The 24,198-nt window shown below is 38.5% G+C and overlaps 1 protein-coding gene across 2 annotated transcripts in view; it reads left to right on the forward strand.

Moving 5' to 3' along the window:
• acaca (acetyl-CoA carboxylase alpha) overlaps window positions 1–24,198 on the forward strand; it is a 263,482-nt gene that overhangs the window by 179,388 nt on the left and 59,896 nt on the right. For both annotated transcript variants that reach the window (XM_043718470.1, XM_043718471.1), the window contains 3 exons: window positions 12,596–12,739; window positions 13,984–14,104; window positions 18,154–18,250. In XM_043718470.1, the coding sequence (XP_043574405.1) occupies window positions 12,596–12,739; window positions 13,984–14,104; window positions 18,154–18,250 (362 nt within the window). The remainder of the gene's footprint in view (window positions 1–12,595; window positions 12,740–13,983; window positions 14,105–18,153; window positions 18,251–24,198) is intronic.

Consider the following 24,198-nt stretch of genomic DNA (forward strand, 5'->3'; position numbering starts at 1 on the left):
TTTTTAGATTTTGCTGTAATAGAAACTTTAATAGAAAAAAAATTAGTGTGATCTAAACCAACGAAGAAGAATTTGAACAGTAATAGTCAGTAGTGAATTTGGCTTTTAATGGCAGTGTCTCTCTAACAGGGTGAAGAAAATGCTGTTCACAGAGCTGGAGCACTTGAGTTTGATATCACTGAATGTTCTGAGAAAGCAGTACTATATTCTGGCTTTGTAAAGAGCTGTAGATGCTAGAGATCTGAAACAAAGACAGAAATTGCCAGCAAAACTCAGCATCTATGGAGAGAAAGCAGAGTTAATGTTTCATATCCAGTTCTGATGCAGAGTCACTGGATTCGAAACGTTAACTCTACTTTCTCCCTGTGGCTGCTGTCAAATCTGCTGCTCTTTGCTAGCAATTTCTGTTTTTTGTACAACACTCTGACAAACTGCTATATTTATTAGATGCTTCCATTCCAAATTGTGTGCACCAATTCCCAAAATAAGTATCAATGATTGTAGACATCCAATAATGGCACATGTAGCTAGAGGTTCATTTGTATCCACTGAACAACAATTTCCACCTCTCTGTTGGAGAGGGGGATTGCTAGGATTTAAAGGACAGATGAGTGCAAAGACGAATGAGTTACAATTGGCTGCTGACCTCTGAATGGACAGCTCCAGAATGACATGGATAGAAGGCCACACAGCTGCCCTGTGTAGAATTATTTCTCCACAGGTGGGAGGCTTGTCACTGGTTTTACTGTGAAATATACAGATGCATTTTGTCTGTCTAACCTCTATTTCAGAATTAAACTGTTGATATATTTAAAATAGTGAAGCCAAAGGAGCTTTGACTCTACTCAACAAACTAATTGATGTAACTGTGTACCAACCAGGATGATCCCAGATTCTGTCCTCGCTCTGCTTAGTTTGGTCATTTCAATCAAAATCCGTATGTATGCACGCTAGCTGGCATTCCTTGTTGGGGAGAGAATAATTGAGATTCTCATTCCTACATATTCTACTTCAACATCTTCTTGAAAATGGGTGCCTCTGTAAGAAATGTCCCTCGGAATCAGAATAGGGGCCAGTTGTAATGTCTCCCATGGTAGCATAACGTCTAGTCAATCAATTGTGCTGTCTGACACAAGTTCTGTTACTTGGATTAGGCACCAAATATCTTGAGGTGAGGAATGGCATGTGATAGTGGAGATAATAAACTCAAAAAGCCTTTATTAAATAAACCTTTTTTTTTCTTACACACATGCTTGCTATATCAGGGATGCCGAGGAACTTGCTTTATTTTCGTTCTGAAATACTTTTTGTGGCCATTGTGCTAACCATTATTACAATTTGAAATGCTAATTAGAGATGAGATTAGTTAACAATATAGAAAGGAAAAATCACAGACCCATTGATATTAAACAGCCACAGCATGCACATACTGACAGGGACACACTTTGCTGTCTTGGAAGGTTTTATAGGGCAGCAGTTAGTCACTGTAGCAATGCTGAGATGTATGCAATAACCTTCAGGCAGCATAATTTCTATTAATCACTCTGGGGTCATTGGCAGAACACACAGCAATCCGTAGTATGGGAGGGGGAGGGATGCATCAGGAAAGGCAACCACTGAAACCAGGTTCTTACTTAATTCTTTCAAACTCACTGGTCTTGTAACAGTTTGTAACCTCATAAATGGTTCACTTTGACTGCCTTAAATAGTATGAAATGGAAAGAACAGAGCAAGCTATAGTTACCACATGCAAAGAAGCCGTGAGCTACAAAACACTGGCGTTTTGGGACCAAAATTTCTTTGGTTGATTTAGCAAAAAGAAGGCATGAATACTAAGTAGGATTTCTTGTTTTGTGCTTGCAACTCATATTTCAATTCATTGTCTCTTTAAACAAGATTCCAAAACTAAGTGAAAGCTGTTTATTTTGGTGTGGTCGTAAGAATGAGAACTTTTTTCCTCCTCAAGACAGAGGCCAATTAGCCCAACCAGTCCATGCCCATATTTATGTTCCATTGGACTCAGCTCCTATCTTCTCTCATATGAATCTACCATCGTAGCTCTCTGGTCCCTTCTCCATCAGATACTTACCTTGCTTCATCTTAAATGCTTCAATGACTCTCTTAGCAAATTTCCCATTCTTTCCACTTTCTCAAAAAAGAAGAATCTTCCAAATTATCTATTATATTTTTATCTTTTCCTCTTTTTGACCTTGATTATGTAGTATTTTTGGAATGCTTTTAATGTGTTCTACCATGAAGGCGACTGCAAAATAATTAATGCAAAAAAGAATGTTTCCTTTTGTGACAAAGAACTGATGATGTTCTTTACATACCACCGGTCCTTTCCCACAAAAGTGAACTTTTTTAAATTAACTCAAACCACACATTTCATAAGTTGAAAGACAACTATTAGATCACCCCTGCAAAAATTATTAGAGAGAGAAGATAAACTTTTGAGGGTAAACTAACAAGTAATTTTGGAATGGCCAATAAGCCCTTAGTTATGGGAAAGGGCAGGAAAATGATATTGAAAATGTCAGGTGAACCACGATGTCATTGAATAGCAAAGCAGACTCCATTGCCAAATGACAGCCTACTTCTCCTATATCTTTGGGTTTCTTCAAGAGAGTAGAGACCCAAGCTATTAATTATTTCCTGATATGTATACTCTGCATTTCTGTTATCATCCTTGTTAGTCCTCGTTGTACTCAGTATTTTGAGGACAGGGAAGTACAACGTTCCATTTCTGACCGACAGCTATGCATGTTAATTGTTTTATAATTTGCATCAGTACAATTTTTTGATCTAATATTAATCTGATTTTAACCCAAAAATTCCTATGTTTTCTTTGAAAAAGGACAATCCAGAATAAACTGCTCCAAAATGAATGGGTCAAGGTTGTTGCAACTGGAGGAATAAATCTTGTGTAAATGTGATTTCAGTTCGTAAGTTTTAAGTAGCTTATATAATACCTTGATGACATGGATATAATGTGTACACTAAATGTGGCAGTGCATTTCAAAAAGTTGTGCAGGCTTCTTTTCTCATACCCTTTCAGATCAATCGATATGATGTTGTTAAATTGTGACCGATCTGATGCTGCCTGCCATTTTGTCTGGAGATGATCATATTTTCTGATGCAGTAATATGTTGTTTACACAACTCTCCATCACTGCAACTTTAGTTGAAATACATTGTTTTCATTGTTAGATTGGTTGATTGGACTTCTCACCAAAGTAAATATCTAAATCTTTTTGTGACTATTTGTGCAACTGGCATTGAACATCATCTCAGTCTTCAGATGCTGCTTTGTTTTCTACTTACTGATTGCCAATGGCAGACACAGTGATCAAAAATTTACATCTGCTAATGAAGGTGAGAGGAGATAATATTTTTACCCCATTTGTTAGTCTGATAATAAATAAAATACCTCTAACCTTGGATAGATTTCAATGAAATTTAGTACATGAGATGTGTTTAATGATTAGATGTATTTAAGAAAGGATACTTGTTTTCAAATTAGTAGTGCAATGATTCACCAGACTGATTCTTGGTTTGAGAGGCTTATCCCATGATGAAAGGCATAATAAATTAGGCCTATAGTTTATAGAGTTCAAAAGAATGACAGGTAATCTAATTGAAACCTACAAAATTCTGAATGGGCTTGATAGAGTTGACACCAGGAGGTTGTTAGTCATGTCTGGAAAATCTCTAGAACATAGGAGTGGAGTCATAGGATAAATGATCAGTCTCTATTGAGTTGGGCGATCAGCCATGATCGTGATGAATGACGGAGCAGGCTCGAAGGGCCAAATGGCTGGTTCCTCCTATCTTCTATGTTTCTATTTAGGTCTGAGATGAGGAGAAAATTCTTCAGTTGAAGCATTATGAATCTTTGGAATTGTATGCATCAGAGTTCTGAATGCTTTATCATTGAATATATTTAATACTGGATAGATAGGTATTTTTTATTTCTCAGGGAATTGAGGAATATGGGAGGAGTTGAAACTAATGACCAACCAAATTGTATTGTATGGTGGAGTAGGCTTGAGGGGCCTTATGACATACTCCTCCTATTTCTTATGTTCTTCATGATTCATGTAGGCATCAGATATTGAAATGTGTCAGTATCAGTCACAAAGCTGTTAGTTTACTTACCAATAGATTTTATGTAATTGTGATTGGACTGTTTAGTTGTGTCAATTCTTGCAAACCAATTTGTGGCTGACTCAATTAATAGATGATAGATAAAGCAAAATCCCTTTATCTGCACGGTATAGACAAGATAAAGGAGAAAAGAAAATTTGCTTTCAAATTAATAAAGTCACTGAGCAAGATAAAGCATCCCATCACAATTTTTAAAAAAATCTTGTGCAATTCTTTAATTGCCGGGCATCTCACTTGCTGAAAACAAAACTATCATGCAGCAGTTAAAAATAAGAGTCACGCCTTGGCCACCTCAGTTTTCAGGCGCACTTTAAATGCGCACGTTCGAGCCTTGCCTCCTTTTACATATCCTGCTCCAAACATTTAACTTAATTTTCAGTCTTCATGTACAAGTGGGCAATTGCATCTGAAATGATAGAATGACTGTTTTAAAATCAAGGATAGTGGAAAGAATTTTTTTTTAGATTACTTAGTGTGGAAACAGGCCCTTCAGCCCAACAAGTCCACACCGCCCCGTCGAAGCGCAATCCACCCATATTCCTGGGGAGGGGCTTGTGCCCGAGGCATCAATTCTCCTGTTCCCTGGATGCTGCCTGACCTGCTGCGCTTTTCCAGCAACACATTTTCAGCTCTGATCTCCAGCATCTGCAGACCTCACTTTTTCCCTACATTTATCCCTTACCTAACACTACGGACAATTTAGCATGGCCAATTCACCTGACCTGCACATCTTTGGACTGTGGGAGGAAACCGGAGCACCCGGAGGAAACCCACGCAGACACGGGCAGAACATGCAAACTCCACACAGTCAGTCGCCTGAGGCGGGAATTGAACCCGGGTCTCTGGCGCTGTGAGGTAGCAGTGCTAAACACTGTGCCACCGTGCCGCCCACACTTTTGCTGCACTTTTAAAAAGAAAGGTGCTAACATTTATTCTAAGTGCTATTTACACTGCTGTTTGTTCAAACAGTGGAGAATGTTTAGTTGCAGAAGAACTAACACCAGGGATTGTGTACTAAAAAGAAAGTTTAGCAACAAGTAGCTGATTGCTCTGTGGATTGATGACCGGCTATTGATGGCAAAGGCCTTCTTCCTGCCAAACACTGTTAGCTCCTAGGTAGCTGAACAAAATGCGGGTATGAACAAGATGATCAGAAACTTCCAGACCTCTGGGGGGATAAAGATGCTATCGTACTTCTGTAGTAAAAGAAAAGCCTAAAGACAGAAGAAAGCCAATTTATTTTACCTCGCCAGTTTTGCTTTTAACCAATACATCAGAGACTTTATGTATAGCAAATCAGTCACTTTATGCCTTTTATAGGCAAGTGAAAGTGTTTGGAGAAGAGCAAGATTGCCAAATACCAAGTCCTGGTAAGACACAGAATCACTTCAGTGGACTCTGTCCACCTATAACACCAATGTTTTTGCGCCTATCTGTATCTGTGTACTGGGTGATAGGTAAATTGGGGTATTTTGCAAATTTGGATAGAATCTTCAACTTTTTTTTGACAACTACAGGTATAGCAGGGCTTAAATTTCAGTGCACTATCCCAGTGAGGCTTGGCTGTATGCTTCTGGTTCCATGACAAAACTGCAGCCAACTTCCCTACCCACCACTTTGTGTTTTTTGAACCATTCGTGGAGATTTAGGATTCCCACGCAATGAACACTTGCCAGGTGACTGGATCCCTGCTGATGAAGCACAAACCCAGGAATAGTGTACCTTCCCAAGCACTGGCTTCAGGCTGTCTCACAGCCACTCTGCTGCCTTCATGCCTGTTCTGAAAGACTACCTTCCCTTATACATGTTCTGTATTCTGTGCCCCTTCAATAGGGCACTTGGTTTTCTTGGCATTATGATATTGAAGGAGAGGCAGTGCCAAGTTTGTTCATGTGAAGATATGATGTCCCAGGATTTCTTAAACACTTAGAACTAATGAGAAATGTTAGATAAATACTGAGGATACTTAAGGGAAATGGGGCACTGTACAAAATAGAATTTTCAAAGTCTCTTGCTTTACATGGAAATAATGGTGGTAGAGAAATGCTACTTTCTCAAATGCTACTATCATTTTAAACTTCTAAGTACAACAGCAGATTTAGTTCCAGTAACACAATAAAATGAATGAAAAAATCTTGTTTATTGTTCATCACAACAAAGAAATGAAATAGTCTACGTTGGTGTGGCAAGTCATTCTGAACTGTAACCGAATATCCCAGACTTAGACTGGTGTCTGGTTGCATTTTTGATATTAGCAATGCTAATAAAGCAAATGATAGCTTTTTCTTCAGAGAACCTGCCATTTTAATCTGTTGTATTTAATCTTCCTGTAGTGGTTTTACAAACCCATTAAAATAGTAAATACTGGAGCTGCGTACTCAGAACGAAAGGCTGATAAAAAGGACACTACTAAATATCAAAGAGAAATTACGTCTCTGACAGTCCCGAGCATCCGTCTGTGTCACTGCAGAGTCCCCTCAAGGTTAGGCTGTTCTTGGTTCATGGTTCCTCTACTCTGACTTGTCATTTACATTAATAGGTTGCACCCTGTGTTCAGTGTCTAGTAGAAACAGAGGAACCAGACTGGTACCATGTGTGTGATCATATTTTCACAACTGCTGACCCTGACCGCTTAACGCATGAGCGATGAAAATCGGCGATCCATCTGCTTATATCATGAAAGTTCTGACAAGTGCAAACACTTCAGTGGCATTAATAGATATTTTCTTTGAAAAATAAAAAATTTCTGTATGAGTTCTGCACATTGAAACACCATGGTCTCAGCCAGTCTGCATATTCACTGTAATTAGTGGCCTCTCAGGACAGTGTCGTGTTGGTGTATGACATTAGACTTTGCACACAATGAAAGTGGGCTCGTAACCAATGTAATATCATGTCATTTAAGATCAAATTCCTCATGCATACAGCAATGGCACTCATTTCACTTTAGTTCTGGCCAAATGACACCATTTTGAGTGGAGACCACAGTGGTACTTTGAGGATTAAAAAATATATATCTGTTGAGTGGAGACATTGCCCTTGAAATAATGGTGCTTCCTAAGGTTTGTTTGTTTCAACTGTTAATGTGTCTGTTTTTTTTCCCCTTCCTCTCACTCAATATACTAATTCTGAACCAACTTTTTGAGGCACAGCAATATGCATAAAACCAAAAAATGTTATTCCTTAATCTAGTACAAAGCTTGATTCTTCTGAACAAGTTATTATACTAATGTAAAAATGACAAGAGGATAACTTAATCTAATTTTGTACAATAGTAATGTACATTAACTTTGTTCTTTTAGCCGTGGTGTGTCTTTTGGCAGAATTCAGTGTGGGTCAAAGCTTATTCTGTGTAAAGGGTGTAAGTCTCTAGTGAAAGGAATCCTTAAGATGTTTAAAAATTGTCTTAAGAGACTGCAATATTAATTGGGCTCTTGAAAAATAAATGTTTTTCTCATTCAGTGCAGATGTACAGACAAGAAAGATAGCACAAAAAAACCTTTGCATTCAATACACTGTATATGGGAAAAATATTCAGATGTACTTTTTGAAGAAGGTTAAGACATAGTACAAAAATTCAGTTTAGTCTGTGTTGCCTTGCTAAATAACTTTATAATTTCGGCCTTGTCAGTCTACTTTTGCATGACTGTTGCACACTCTGGATATCTATTCCAGTCTTGATCCTTAAAGGTAAAGTTGAAAGTTTGGAACTTTTATCTCTGTGTAACTGGTGAAAGGTTAGGCATAAACAATACCACTCGTGCTTCTGCCATTTCCAGCAAAAAGCCCGATACATTTTGTTCAGTCCACCTGACATATTACGGTATAACTTTATAATTTTGGCCATACTACATTTTATGGAGAACCTATTCAAATTTAGGACTTTTTATTCAGAATCCCAAATTCAGAACAGTAGGATTGTCCTCCCAGAATTTGCCATATATTAAGAGATGTTCAATCGTTTTTGTATTTATTTTGCAATTTACTTCTTACATTGCAATGTAAATGTCAGTATTTATTACTCAGTTTAGTTAAGCCTCCTCCAGAATAGTCTACAAAAGACTTTTGAATGCTTTGGTTGACTTGACATCTCTTTTGAATCAAAATATTCAATCAGCGGCAGCTAGGAATAAAACCTATTTGAACTTAATGATTTGATAGGTTTCCCTCCTGTTACCTAATTATTGATTGATACTTTCTCTGCCTGTTCAATTTTGATACATCGCTGTTTGTTAATATGAGAATGGAGCCAGCCAGATGAAAGGTTGACACGGATTTATTTCAACTAAGCGCATGATGTTAAAGCACTTATAGTTTTATATATGTTGTTTGAAATCTTATAAAATTGCTTACGATGCGAATGGTAGATTTATAATGAATGAAACTATAAATATAAATTCAGGTACAAATGTAATTATTAACATTGAGAAAGTAATTGATTTATAAAATGTATTTCATGTGTGGGGAAAAAATTAACTATAATGGTAAATTACTAATTAACTAATTTGTAAATTGATTAAATTTAGCTAAGTTAAATGTAGTGAGTAATTTAGTAATTTTGTGAATAAATTAGGCAATTACAAAATGGGGTGAACAGCTTACTAACTGGTGATATGACTGTTAAAGGGCTTTTTGTCTGCCACATTTGCTGTCAGTCTAAGAGTGAGAATCTTGCATTTTTTCTGGATCTTTTGGAATGAGTAGAACAGAAGCTCTATATTTTTACAGTAGGTCTAAAGCCTACTTTGTAATATTTATATGTGGAGTCTACTGTCTCTTCCAGTCATTGCTGGAACTTGTTGTAGAAGATGAACTTGTGGATGAATTTTGTGAGATCGTTATTACAGTTAACCTGGGTGATAGTACACAGATTGTGGGCATACTGATGCCTCATTCATCAGTGTAACTGTCATCAGTGCAGTCTGCATTGTCAGTCTACTTTTGCATGACTGTTGCACACTCTGGATATCTATTCCAGTCTTGATCCTTAAAGATAAAGTTGAAAGTTTGGAACTTTTCTTTTATCTCTGTGTAACTGGTGAAAGGTTAGGCATAAACAATACCGCTAGTGCTTCTGCCATTTCCTGCAAAAAGCCCGATACATTTTGTTCAGTCCACCTGACCTATTAGCTTGTGTGTGCAATTATATTTCAGGTTGTTATGGACTCAAAGTTGTACTTAGTTACAGGTGTAGGTCTCTCAAGTGTTTGAGAGCTGCATGCTGGTGTACCTCACTTTGTGAATAAGAAAGAATAAGATTGTTGAGTTTCATTTCACTTGTGAGTTACTTGTAGTTGCCTGGAGAAGCTGTCATTTGAGAGGAATGTTAAGTGTGAATTATTAACAGCCTGTTTTGGCAGTCAAGTCACCAAGCAAGGCACAACTCAACAAAGAGTGGGAAGTTCAATTTTCATTTCGAAATGCCTCCATCAACAGCACCAAAAGATAAGTTAACTTGTCATGTCACTGTAGCTTTTTGTGTGATAGCCATGGTTGCTTTCTATATCTACATAACAACCAACTGCTGAATCTTGCAAGATAGTTTATGGTGTGAAGAGGTTTTGATGTGAAAGTATTTATTTTTTACAATTTTATTTTAAGTCTAATGGTTGAATTGTATTACAGAAAATGTGCTTCAGGGAAAATGATTTCATAATTTCTCTGAACTTAAGAGTGGGCTGTAGCTTTTTTTAAATATAAAAATCTCATTGTAACTCTCACTTACACATGCAGTGCTGCTGAGTTACGAGTCTTTCATACGAGTGGAAGAACTCTGGTAACTCACTGTCACAAGTGAGCTATCATCTTCTATGCTCAGAATTATAATCGCATAAGTCATACAATGAGGAATTTGGGCTGAAGGGACTCTGTTCTGAAGAGGGGAAGTGGTGAGCTTGTTTACCGCATAAACTGCGCTGCTGGTTTTTATTGTGTGGTATATCTCTCCGATGCAGTCGAAATCTCAGCCTGTGTTTTATTGCAGACAGTGTCAGAATGATGTGTTTGGCTTGCAATGATGTGCTTCTCTCCTAATAAAATAAACTGCCCGTGGCACTGAAGTGTTATTATAAATATCTACACGGTCAGGCAGAACGTTGAGAGGCTGAAGTGTTGATGCATGCTTTGGTGTCCACCCCAAGGGTAAATGGACTAAGGAAAGGTGTAGCATTGCTTTGCAGTTTAAGTGTTGTCTGTCAGTCTCTGCCGGTTAAGACCATGATGATAAATGCCTTAGAATCTGATACCTGATTTAACATCTACAGACAAAACTTATAATGCACAGATGTGGTTTCAACCTAATAGCAGCTGAATGACATTGAAAATGGTGGAGTAATCATTACAACAAACTGTACAATACATGAATTCCAGTGAATCCATAAATCCAACACTGATTCTACAAGTGGATAATATGGGATATTTGTTTTTTTTTTAAAGGTATCTGCAAATAGATCTGGTTTCTGTTCATTTAAGCACACTTTGTCATTGCACAAAGTCACCTGCAAAGTATTTCTTGTACACAGGAATGTGTTTAGTATCAAAATTGCTGGCGAAACTCAGCAGGTCTAGCAGTATATGTGGGAAGAAAGCAGAGTTACCATTTTAAGTCTGGTGACTTCATCAGAATGAGTTTCACAGCAATATCTGTTTTTGTTTCAGATCTCCAGCTTCCGCAGTTCTTTGTTTTGTTTTAGCATATTTAACATGTTGACTGTGAAATGACTGCATTGGTGGTTATTGTTTTAGTAAAGTTGCATGCACCTGTCTTTATACCTGTTCCTTCTGAAGGTTTTGACAATTGCTAACTATAATTCCACTTGAATTCTAATATCCCAGTGTTCTACAAATATTGTCAAACTGTTATTGAACTATTCTGCATTTTGATCCTATTTTTGCTTCAGATCTGAATTTGCATTTGAGGAAGATTTGCTGCATCATCAGAAACAACAGCAATTCCAGCCAATATCTCTTGAGTTTGGGGCACCAATGCAAATTTGAATGTTGCCTCAGTTGCAATCCGTTACCTGCACATGGACTGTTTAGATTTAGGAACACCTGCCCTGCCAGTTTTACCACTGGAAAGGCCTTGGCTTTTTTTTCATAATTCCAATCCCCCTTGCCATCCAAAAGAATAGATCATGTCTAATGTTCTCCTGTTACCAATGCTGAACAACATGGTGACAAAAGGCCTCAGGGCCCTGCTGGGCCCAAAACGCAGGAAACACTAGTGGGTCTATTGGCATTGGAAGGATGATCAACAAGCTTTCAATTTGGCAGAGTCTTTCTTATTCCATAATGAGAAAAATCAACCGCTGCGTCATTCTAGAATTTAAGGATTGCTTAAGCATTAGTAGCTCGGGTGCCGGTTACCATAGTTGTGGGTATGTCCTGGGAAGTTGATTTGCAGACATTTTGTCCCCTGTCTAGGTGACATTTTCAGTGCTTTGGAGCCTCCTGTGGAGCGCTGTTGTGCTGTGCTTCTGGAACTTATTTGGTCTGTTCCTGCTGCTTCTGGTTCTGATTGTTCATTGTAGTGGTCTGTTTAGCTACAGAGAAGTTCTAGAGAATTACTAGAGGCATGGCACTCATCCAAGGACACCATCAATGAACACATTGACCAAGACCCAACATACTGACCACTGTAATGAGCAACTGGAGGCAACAGGAACAGAACCAAGTAAATTCCAGAAGAGACAGCACAACAGCGCCTCACAAGAAGCTCCAAAGTACTGAAGATGTCACCTCGGCAGGGGACGTACCATCTGCAAATCAACTTCCCAGCTCAGCGAACATACTCACAACTACGACACTCTTGAATTTTCCAAGGCTGTTTCATATTTCCAGCATTTTCAGTTTTGTTTTGAAATTTGGGTCAGTGTAATGAAAGATCCTTTTTAACTCTGGTGTTTGTACATTTTCTTCATGTTTTCCTTTTCCTATTTTTTTTATTTTACACAAGGGTAAAGACTGACATGGATCAAGAGATGTTCATCTGCCAGTTGAGCATTCCATGATTTAATGTCTACCTGGTGTTGCCAATAGTGTTCAGTAGTTTTTTTTCCACTTTCAGTTTGAAAACTCAGTTTAAAAAATTGGAAACTGTCATTTGAAAATTGGCATTGCTAGTAGGGATAGATGCCAAGATTATTGCCAAGATTAATTTTAAGACCGGTTATGTTTGCTTTCAATTTTTTCACCTTCCCCCATGCCTCCTTTCCTTAAAAATTTGAATCTTTCAAATATTTGGAGGACCTTTCCTACATCTTACCAACCTATTCATGAATCTTTTTGGTGATTGTTAACGGGGGATGCTTTGACCAATCATTATCAAGGAGACTCAGAAGACACATTTTACTCAAGCTATCATAGCAACAATGAAGTTGATTTAATATTTGTCTTAATATTCTAATTTTATTTTCTAATTTCGAAGGTACTTGGCCGTGAGGTGTACACATCCAACAACCAATTGGGAGGTGTCCAGATCATGCATAATAATGGTGTGACTCACACAACCGTATACGATGACTTTGAGGGGGTTGTTATCATCCTTCAGTGGTTGTCCTACATGCCAAAGGTTTGTATTCCAATTTGGAATTTGACGTATTAACAAAAATGCTTTAACCTTTCAATGTGTTAGTCAGTCACTATTTATGATAACCATTAACTATTAAATTATGATCAATAATCCAACTGTTATAGGCTTAACTGCAGTAACTTATCAACTAGTATTGCATACTTTTCAGACACTAACTCACAGTTAATAGTAAATAACCTATTTGAACACCCTGAATTTTTAAAATTTATAACATACAATTCTTTTTGACAGACCAACAACACATTGGAGACTTTTTAAAAAAAAAATTTTTTAAGCATTTTATAACCTATTTTAATTTAACAGAGAATGAGTCATAGTTTTATTTGCAAGGTAGATAATGACGTGCGCTTATATTTAAAGTCAATAGCTTGCACTGTTGTTGCTTAGCAAACAATGTTTAATAGACAATGGTTACTTAACAAACTAGGAATGTGTTGCTGGAAAAGCGCAGCAGGTCAGGCAGCATCCAGGGAACAGGAGAATCGACGTTTCGGGCATAAGCCCTTCTTCAGGAAAATGCTTTAACCTTTCAATGTGTTAGTCAGTCACTATTTATGATAACCATTAACTATTAAATTATGATCAATAATCCAACTGTTATAGGCTTAACTGCAGTAACTTATCAACTAGTATTGCATACTTTTCAGACACTAACTCACAGACCTCATCTGCAGACCTCACTTTCTCCTCCTTACTTAACAGACTACATTGTTATACAACTTGGGCTGATAGTTATGTGATAGACAGTAGCATACAGTAATGCTAGGCTTAATAGGCAATGAGCTGTAATGTTGCACAGTTAAGAGGATAGGGCTGAGGTATGTCCCAGCACTATAGCACCAATACCAGAATTCACAAAGAAAATGCAAGTGGATTAAAAACTTTTTGATTGAAAATAAAAATTTGAATTGTATGACTTTGAGAGGATTTATTGGGGACAAATGGAGGAAGATATTTATATCCTTGTTTGAGGTGTTATCTATTTGACCTCTCAGAAACTTACAATTTTTTTCATAGTGACTTAATCTCCTAGCTTCTAATGGCGGATCCAATGTGGATGTCCCTGCTTATGTTCAATGTATGTATTGTAGTTAATTTCTTGATCAAATTTGCAATACCATGCTACAAGAGCTTAATATTTTGGACAGGTTTGTAGGTTTAGAAATACATTATTTATTGGAAATTACACTGATTTTGTTTCTCAAATTCTGCTTTATATGTAGAATACATCCAGTTCAGTGCCCATCCTTAAGCCTAAGGACCCCATTGATCGAACAATTGAGTTTGTCCCCACCAAAACACCTTATGATCCTCGGTGGATGCTTGCTGGAAGACCTCACCCAAGTAAGAAAAAGAAATCTTGTGCTTTGGTTAAATCATATTACATGGCTGATTGAATTTATTTCTCCCAAGTAGTAAAGAAAATCTTAGTTAAGCAGCTGTGGTTGAGATATTAACCTGTACTTTCCCACTTGGTTATCAAGCATCCAATTGAGTGAGGAGCTGTGTTGTCTTTTTAGTTTAAAACTACACTTTCTGAGGACACAGTGCCGATTTTTTAGTCTTCCACTTTTCAGTTCTACCTTCCTATATTAATATGGTTCTTATCTTGTAGCGATAGTTGTCGACTTTAGTACAACTAAATGGTCAGTTTAGTCATGTTCAGATGGACTTGACAGTGACCATAGGCAGCCTATTTTGACTGTAGAATATATTTACTCACCAGTTTCTGCAGATGCCCTGCAGCAATGCATTGGAGTCTTTACAGGAGTGGAAGTGATTGTTATTCTTTTTCAATTCTTAACCAAAGGGTAGAAGCCAATTGTAGCATTCCTACCATTAATCTGCCTGTGATCAACTCACATGAGGTTAAAATCTGGAACTTCCTTGCACTTAACTGGAATACAGACAGTTTCACATTCCATTCCATACTTATCTGAAAAAGAAAGTTGTAGAGTGCAAAACCACAACCCATTTAATTCTATGTTATTGGGATTATGTAATAATGGCTATACTTAAACTAATTTTTTTAAAAAAACGTCGATTAGATTAGATTCCCGATTAGATTGTGGAAACAGGCCCTTCGGCCCAACCAGTCCACACTGACCCTCCGAAGAGTAACCCACCCAGATCCATTTCCCCTCTGACTAATGCACCTAACACTATGGGCAATTTAGCATGGTCAATTCACCTGACTTGCACATCTTTGGACTGTGGGAGGAAACCGGCACACCTGGAGGAAACCCACGCAGACACTGGGAGAATATGCAAACTCCACACAGAGTTTCCCGAGGCTCGAATCGAATCTGGGACCCTGGTGTTGTGAGGCAACAGTGCTAACCACTGAGCCACCGTGCCGCCCTATGAAATTACTTTTATGGTAGTTTCCCAGTGAAAGTTGCTTGAGTTGTGAGATATAGTTCAAAGTCACTAATTGCTGCTAATCATCTTCAACTGTCTAACTGCAAAGGATTCAGTTGATGAATTAGTGACTACTGAGCAGTTCTGGCATAGCCACAACTTGACACTGAACCATTCAGATGTCAGTTTTGGGTCGGGACTAATAACTGGAAAAATAGAGCAGTAACATTCTGAGCAGTACACTGGGGAGGAAAGGCTGAAAAGCTATTTAGTCAGCTGTCCCATATGCCAACAAGTCCTGAGCAGCAAGTTTTCAATACTGTGTGTTATGGATCATGGAATCCGGAAAGACACCGGGGTTTGCAATTTTCTGATATACGAATGACAATCACTTATATTAGTTATTTGCTTATAGTAAACATTAGAATTACTGGACAAGTTTATAATTGTAAATAAATTTTACTGTACAGAAGTCCAAAATAATCAATACCTCCTGCTATAGTATCTTTAAGGATTGTGAACTCATAAGACTCCTTACTACTACTACTACTACTACTTCCTTTAATGTATGGACCAACTTCCAAGTTTAGATTCACCAAATTGCAATTGGTCTTGCTTTTTTCTTCAATCTCTTTGACCCTCACTTGGATCTTCTGATTTTAGAATAATCATAATAAACAGCTAGAGACCTCCTTGGAAAGCAGCTGAGCTCAGTTGCTAATACACTTGAAGTGAAAAGTTTCATTGACACTGCCACTTCAGTACAGTGCTGGGGAAGTGCTGCTGTTGTCAGATCAGATTTTGATCTGAGACCTACCTCAGTGGTTCAGTGAACGTGGTCATTTTCAAGGATAACTTTGGAATCCTCCTGGTGTCCAGGCAAACAAACTTCCTTCAATGAATGCCACACAAAATAGTTTCACTGGTCATTCATTTCTTGCTGTTTATGGGTTAGGTGTGTGCAAATAGGTTCATCTACATTAGTGATAGCACTTCAAAATTGTTATGTGAAGTGCTTGAAATGTGTCAGAAAAGCTTAATGAGATGTTTTAAGCATGCATGTTTGTTCTTTTTTTGTCTATTTGGATTAGAGAGTTAAGTGCTGAGAGAAAGGAATGGTCCAGCTTTATGCTATAACCACTTGTTTGAGTATTCATTATGTTGTAGTGAGGTAATTGTTCCTGTCTCTAGAATGCTGTACCAGCAATGTTTCTAGTGACTACAGCTCCTAATTTAGTAAGAAGTTTAAAGACCAGATAATTCCTGGTGATAAGTTACTTCAGATTTCCCATAGGTTAAAAGTTAAAGTAATTTATTATAGGAGATAGCACTGCGATATTCTTCATATTGACAACAAACACAGGTTTGGAATGTAAAGGGCAGTCAGTGACACCTGACTTCAAGATAATTCCAGGATTGATGGTCACATTATACTATAGCTTTGAAATCACAAGAATTGAGAAGTAGACTAACAAATATGGTAATTACAGTTTTGCTTTTGATTAAAACATTTGATGAAGTGATTAAGTTAACACGATTGCTTATCTAAACCTTTGGGGTTTAAATTGCTTTTTTGTACTTTATTTTTCTACTTAACTCTCCTTAATTAACTGAATTCTTTCTCTCTACCTCTTTCAAGTTATTTTTCCCCAAATCCCAGTTAGGTAGGGAAGTGGATGTTAACACTTAAACCGTGGTTTTTAATGTCAGTGAAGAAGTGTTCTTTATCAGCCGATAGTGGAAGAATGCACAATATTAAACCCAGTTCAAACATTACTGGTCAGATGCACAGAATAATGGTGAGTGGAATTCAATCCGGAGAAGACTCAGATAATGCCTTTGCCAGAGACAGACAGGTTAAGGAAATGCACAATAAATGATTGCATTCTCAAGGGTGTAGAGGAACAAGATCCATAGGGTGTATGTTTGTAGATTCTTGAGAGAGCAACATATAAATTAGATAAATCGACGTTTCAGGCAAAAGCCCTTCATCAGGAATCATATTCGGGCTTTTTCCCGAAATGTCAATTTTCCTGCTCCTTGGATGCTGCCTGACCTACTGTGTTTTTCCAGCACCACTCTAATCTTGACTCTAATCTCTAGCATCTGCAGTACCCACTTCTGCCTAGATAAATGAGGTAGTCTAGAAGTTGCTCATCACCATCTTCTTGAGCAATTTTGAATGGCAACAAATGCTAACCTAGTCAGCTATACCCATTTCACTTGGAAAACAGTAAATTAAAAAGAGAAGATAAATGGGATACTTTCCTTTATTGGTTGAGGCCTGTAGTATATGAACAGAGAGTTGGTTCTGACAGTGTACAAAATACTAGGTAGGTCCCAGCTGGAGCCCTGCAAACAGACCTGATCATTACACGATGGGTGTGATCATGCTAGACAAAATACAAAAGAAAAATACAAGGTTGTTTCCAAGAATGAAGAATTTTACCAGTGAAGATTGATTGAATAGAATGGGCCTTAATGATTGAGACAAAGTTTAATGGAGGTATGTAATTTCTGAGGATTTTCAATAGAATATATAGGAAGGATCTATTTCCATTCATAGAGAAGTCAATGATGATTTAAAGTAATTGGTGAAAGAATTAGGGGAAAGTTGATTATTTCAGGCGAGTTCCTGAATTAGTATAGAAACAGAAACCCTTATTTAGAAAAAAAATTTGAGCATGCATTTGAGGTGCTACAAAGTACATGATTACAGATGAAGAGGTGGAAGGTAGGATAATGCTGGACAGTTCTATTTTGATCAGCACAGTAAAATATGGGCAGAATAGCCTCCTCCTTTGCTGCAAATTTCTATTTTTATTGGAATATTCCATGTGTGGCTTCAGCTACAAACTCATAAACGCTATTCAGGGTAACTTGGTAAGGTCCCACACACTGGTCACCCTCATGGCCAGAGAATGTTCCCAGCTGCCTTGCATCGATGATTAAAGTGGGTGAGGGAAGGGAACCTCTTCCACCTAAAAAGTACAGTTAAAGAAAAATGATACATATTATGAACTTCCTTGCAGCACAAAAAGGACAATGGCAGAGTGGCTTCTTTGACTATGGGTCCTTCATGGAGATCATGCAGCCGTGGGCACAGACAGTGGTGGTGGGAAGAGCCAGGTAAATAATACATTTCTTTCTTCGGTTCATTATTTTTCCTACCCTGCTTCAGGACGATCAAGGACGCTGGTAAGACCCATTGAGAAAATAATGCCCCTTGCGTTCTTTGCACCTCAAAATCACAACTCACTTAGAATGGATGTAGAGTCATAGATTTCAAAGTAATCAAAGTTTTAGAGAGCATTTGATACCACATTTGCATCAAATAGTTGTTATAAATGGATGTTCAGGTAAGTGTGACGAGGTAATGTGAACTTATTCCCTGTCATTTCAAACAGTGAGAGGAACAATGGAAAAAAACCTTAGGATTTCTTACAGTAAAGTAAAATACTAGAAATTGTCCTTTTACAGTTATTGGTATGATAGTGTTTTAACAATTCTCAATTTTTCAATATAAGCTGCTAGGTGCAATACAACCCCAATTTGAACATAGCCACTTACCACTGACCTTCCACTACATTTTCTAAATGGCAGCCATGGACTTTGCAGTGAGATTCAAGCAAATTAGGTAGGTTTTATGGTGTGTACTATTGTGACCCATAATAGTCCTGAAGAGATTAATGTTCATGTTACATTGACGCCACCCATTCAACTGATATTATGCAGCCTGTGGGTGGAGACAAGGAATAAACAGTGCCTCTTCTGTAGGTGTTATAAGGTTGTGTATCCTGTACCATTAATCACTAGATTCAAGACAAAGGAGAATTGGTAGCAGTGCACAGTGCTTACTGGTATCACATACCATTGGAGGTGGCAAATACCACATGGTGCCAGCGGTGGGTATCTGGGAAAATACCATATGCCCCATAAGAGCTAGCTGGACCTTCACAAACTCGTTTATGCAGAATATTTAAGGGTAAGCAAAATCACTTTGAACTTGAACCCAGAGGAATGAGAGTATGAAATAAAGTCATAGTGCAGTAAAAGGGAAAAAAAGGAACTGCAAACAGGCAGGGCTCTAAGCAAATAAAGAACAGTCCAAAAGACAAAGTGAAATGCAAAAGAAGTGATTTCCAGCGACAGCTTCTAGCCTTCCAAAAAATATATGAAAGTGGATGTCAAAGACGAATAAAATGACAACTTTAAAAAAGTAGTTGCTAGAGATAGATGAACAAAAGATGTGGAAAAATAGATGTATAATCAAGCATGCAGTTGGAGTAAATATTACCTATTCACACAGATTATGACACACCTCTGGAGACGATGGAACTTGACTCCAGGCCTTCTGGCCATCCATTTGAAATAGGTATTTTCTGTATCAACTTACCCCAAGATGTTATTACACACATCTGGGCAGATGGATTTTGAACTCGAGCTTCTGGCCATCCATTCAGAGAGTCTTAGGCACATACAGCCTAGAAACAAATCCTTTGATCCAACTTAACCATGCCGACCAGTTATCCTGAATAAATAGAGTCCAATTTGCCAGCATTTGGCCCATATCCCTCTAAACCTTTCCCATCCAGATGCCTTTTAAATGTTGTAATTGAACCAGCCTCACCAGTTCCTCTGGCAGCTCATTCCATACACGCACCACCATCTGCATGAAAAAGTTGCCCTTAGGTCCCTTTCAAATCTTTCCCCTCTCACCTTAAACCTATGCCCTATATTTTTGAACTCCCTTACCCTAAAGAAAAGACCTTGTCTATTTTCCCTATCTATGCCCCTCATGATTTTATAAACCTCCAGAAGGTCACCCCTCAGCCTCCAATGCTCCAGGGAAAATAGCCCCAGGCCATTCAGCCTCTCTCTATAGCTCAAACCCTCCAACCCTAGCAACATCCTTAACTTTTTTTTCAAAACTTTTTCAAGTTTCACAACATCCTTTCTACAGCAAGGAGACCAGAATTGCACTCGTCTTTCAAGTAATGACCTAATCAATGTCCTCTACAGCTGCAACATGACCTCCCAGCTACTATATTCAATGCACTGACTAATAAAAGCAAGCATATCAAATATCGCCTTCACTATCCTATCTACCTATGATTCCATTTTCAACGAACTAAGAACCTGTACTCCAAGGTCTCTTTGTTCAGCAACACTCCCAGGACTTTACCATTAAGCGTATAAATCCTGCCCTGATTTGCCTTTCCAAAATGCAGCACCTCACATTTATCTAAATTAAACTCCATCTGCCACTCCTTGGCGCATTGGCCCATTTGAACAAAATTCCGTTGTATTCTGAGGTAACCTTCTTCACTGTCCACTGCACTTCCAAATTTGGTGTCACCTGTAAACTTACCATACCTCCTATGTTCACATCCAAATCATTTATATAAATGATGAAAAGCAGTGGACGCAGCACCGATCCTTATAGCACACCGCTGGTCACAGGCCTCCAGTCTGAGAAGCAACCCTCCACCATCAACTTCTGTCTTCTACTTTTGAGCCAAACCTGTATCCAAATAGCTAGTTCTCCCCCATTCCGTATGATCTAACCTTGCTCACTAGTCTACTGTGACGAGCCTTGTCGTACACCTTACTGAAGTCCATGTAAGTCATATCCACGACTCTACCCTTATCAATTCTCTTCATTACTCCTTCAAAAAACTCAATCAAGTTAACTGAGACACCATTTCCCAAGCACAAAGCCATGTTGACTATCCCTAGTCAGTTCTTGCCTTTCCAAATGCATGTAAATCCTGTCCTTCAGAATTCCCTCCAGCAGCTAGCCCGCTATCTATGTCAGGCTCACCAGTCTATAGTTCCCTGGTCTTTCCTTGCCACCTTTCTTAAATAGTGGCACTACGTTAGGCAGCCTCAAGTCTTCTAGCACCTCATCTGTGGCTATTGACGATACAAATATCATAGCAGGGGACCCAGCAATGACTTCCCTAGCTTCCCACAGAGTTCTAGGGTACACCTGATCAGGTCCAGGGAATTTATCCACCTTTATACATTTTAAGATGGTCAGCACCACCTTCTCTGTAATATGGACATTTTTCATGATGTCACTATTTATTTCCCATGTTCTCTATCTTCCATATCCTCCTCCAAAGTAAAGTCTGCAAAATACTTGTTTGGTATCTTTCTCCATCTCCTATGTTTCCTCACAAAGGTGGCCTTGCTGATTCTCTTCTTAGTTACCCATTTGTCCTTAATGTATTTGTTGAATCCCTTTGGATTCTCCTTAACCCTATTTGCTAAAACTATCTCTCATCCCCTTTTTACTTTCCTGGTTTCCTTATAGTGAAATCTTCTAGGGATTCACTTGATTTCTGTTGTCTATACATGCCATATACTTCCTCATCATTCTAACCAAATCCTCAATTTCTCTAATAATCTCGCATTCCCTACACCTATCAGCCTTGTCCTTCACCCTAACGGGAGCATACTGTCTCTGGACTCTCGTTATCTCATTATAGAAGGTTTCCCATTTACGTACGGCCATCCCTCCCCAATCAATGCCTATTATCAGCAAAATTGGCCTTCCTCCAAGTTAGAACTTCAACTTTTACATCAGTCTATCCTTTTCCATTACCATTTTAAAACTACTTGAATTATGATCACTGGCTGCAAATTGCTCCCCCATTGACACGTTGGTCACCTGCCCTTATTTCCGAAGAGTAGGTCATGTTTTGCACCTTCTGTAGTAGGTACGTCCACACAGTGAATCAGAACATTTTCTTGTACACCGTTAATAAATTCCTCTCCTTCCAAGCCCTTAACACTATGGCAGTATCAGTCTGTGTTTGAAATGTTAAAATCCCCTACCATAACTACCCTATTATTCTTATAGATAACTGAGATCTCCTTACAGATTTGATTCTCAATTTCCCGCTGACTATTGGGGGAATCTACAGTACAATTCCAATCAGGTGATCACCCCTTTCTTATTTCTCAGTTCCACCCAAATAACTTCCCTGGATGTATTCCCAGGAATATCCTCCCTAAGTATAGCCATAATGTTATCCCTAATCAAAAATGCCACTCCCCCTCTTCTCTTGCCCCCCTTCTATCCTTCCTATAGCATCTCTACCCTGGAATATTAAGCTGTCAGCCCTGAGCCATGTCTCTGTAATTGTCATGATTTCCCTGTCCCATGTTTCCAACCATGCCCTGAGTTCATTTGCCTTGCCTATTAGGCTTCTTGATCAAAATAAATGCAGTCTAATTTATCAGTCCTACCTCATTTTCTGCTTTGTTCCTGCCTGCCCTGACAATTTGACTTTTTTTCCCAACTGTACCAATCTCAGACTAATCTTGTTTCCTCTAGGTTCTTTCCCCCTCCACCCCCTTTTACTCGTTTAAATCTTCCTGAACACTTCTAGCAAATCCCCCGCCAGTATATTAGTCCCCTTCCAATTCAGGTACAATCTATCCTCTCTATTACATTAGAATAGATTCTCTATGGTTTGGAAACAGGCCCTTCGGCCCAACAAGTCCACACCGACCCTTTGAAGAGTAACCCACCCAGACCCATTCCCCGACCCTATTTTTACCCCGGTTAATGCCCCTAACATAGTGGGCAGTGTACTACAGAAGAAGGCCAACTGCCCTTTAAGAACTACCAATTATTCCAACTCTCCTCATTCCTTTGTAAATAATCCCTTTTTTAACCTTTTTTACATGGAAATCCAGTTCTCTTTTTTGCTAGTTCTATCAAATAGAACTATTCTAGAAATCGTAGCTAAAAATGGGAAACCTATGGAAACACATATCAGTGCAATAGTAGTTTTAGTTAACAGCTTGTCTGTGACCCTGCATTCAAAACTAGCCATCTGCAGCCAGGAAAGAGGCAGTTAGTTTTCCTACCACTAGCTGCATACTACAGACTGACCGCACCCGCTTGTTAGAATGGCCCTCACATTTCAGAGAAAGCAGCTTCACAGTGAGTATCAAGACTGTTGTCTGCAATAACATTATGATATAAAGAGACCAGAACAGAGTGCTTGTATTCCACTCTTCCCCTACTCCCTCAGATTAAATGAACTCTTTCCCACCTACTCCCTCTCAACCACCCAAACCATCTGCAATTCATTTCTTGCCTCTTTTGACTGACACTCTTCCAAAGACAGATAAATGACTGTTCTTTTGTTTGGCATGATGAAATGATGGCAATTACTGAGATGTTTTCAATGACACAGCACTCTGAAATACTTAAGTGGAAGTGTGTGTAAACGAGGCAACATTAGAACAGAGATGTGACGAGAAACAAAACAGCTTTGACCTTATACTTTCTTTCCTGTACAGATATTTGATGTAGGTGTGTTTGGGTCAGCAAATCTGATCTTAAATACTTTGTAAAATTTATGCAAACCCCAAACATATTTTTGCTTGTGTGTTAGATTCATCGAAAAAGGACCAAGGTTAAGTGAAAAACATTGTTAACTTGAATGAGTTCCCAGTCTTTGTTATCAGAAAAGGATCATCCTGATATCTGCTTTTAGCTTGTGTTTTTTTGTTGCAATAGTTTGCTCGCTACAGAGCTCAATCCTGTTTTGCCCTTGCTTTTAAATGTTTTAGGTTTAAATGATTAGCTTCATCCTGGGATTCGTTTAGGCAATACGGTCCTGCCTGGGTCAAGCCCATGACCAACGTTTCACTCACCTATCGTCTACATGTGGACTTTTATACAACAATTACTGAACAATAATAGACAGCGAGCCCTGCATCTTACTTTCGCTTTGCCACCCAAATGTTTTGAGTCAGTTCTGTCACACTGTCATTACCCAGCTGAGTCATAGAAGTATACAACACGGAAACAGACTCTTTGGTCCAACTCGTCCATGGTGTGCCCAGATATTCTCCCCTAATCTCGTCCCATTTACCAGCACTTGGACCATATCCCTCCAAACCCTTCCTAATCATTTTTCCATCCAGATGTCTTTTAAATGCTGTAATTGTATCAGGCACCACCGCTTCCTCTAGCAGTTTATTCCATACATGCACCACCCTCTGTGTGAAAGAGTTGCCCCTTAGGTCCCTTTTATATCTTTCCCCTCTCA

The sequence above is a fragment of the Chiloscyllium plagiosum genome, chromosome 28 (assembly GCF_004010195.1).
Source record: "Chiloscyllium plagiosum isolate BGI_BamShark_2017 chromosome 28, ASM401019v2, whole genome shotgun sequence".
Classification (NCBI taxonomy): Eukaryota; Metazoa; Chordata; class Chondrichthyes; order Orectolobiformes; family Hemiscylliidae; genus Chiloscyllium; species Chiloscyllium plagiosum.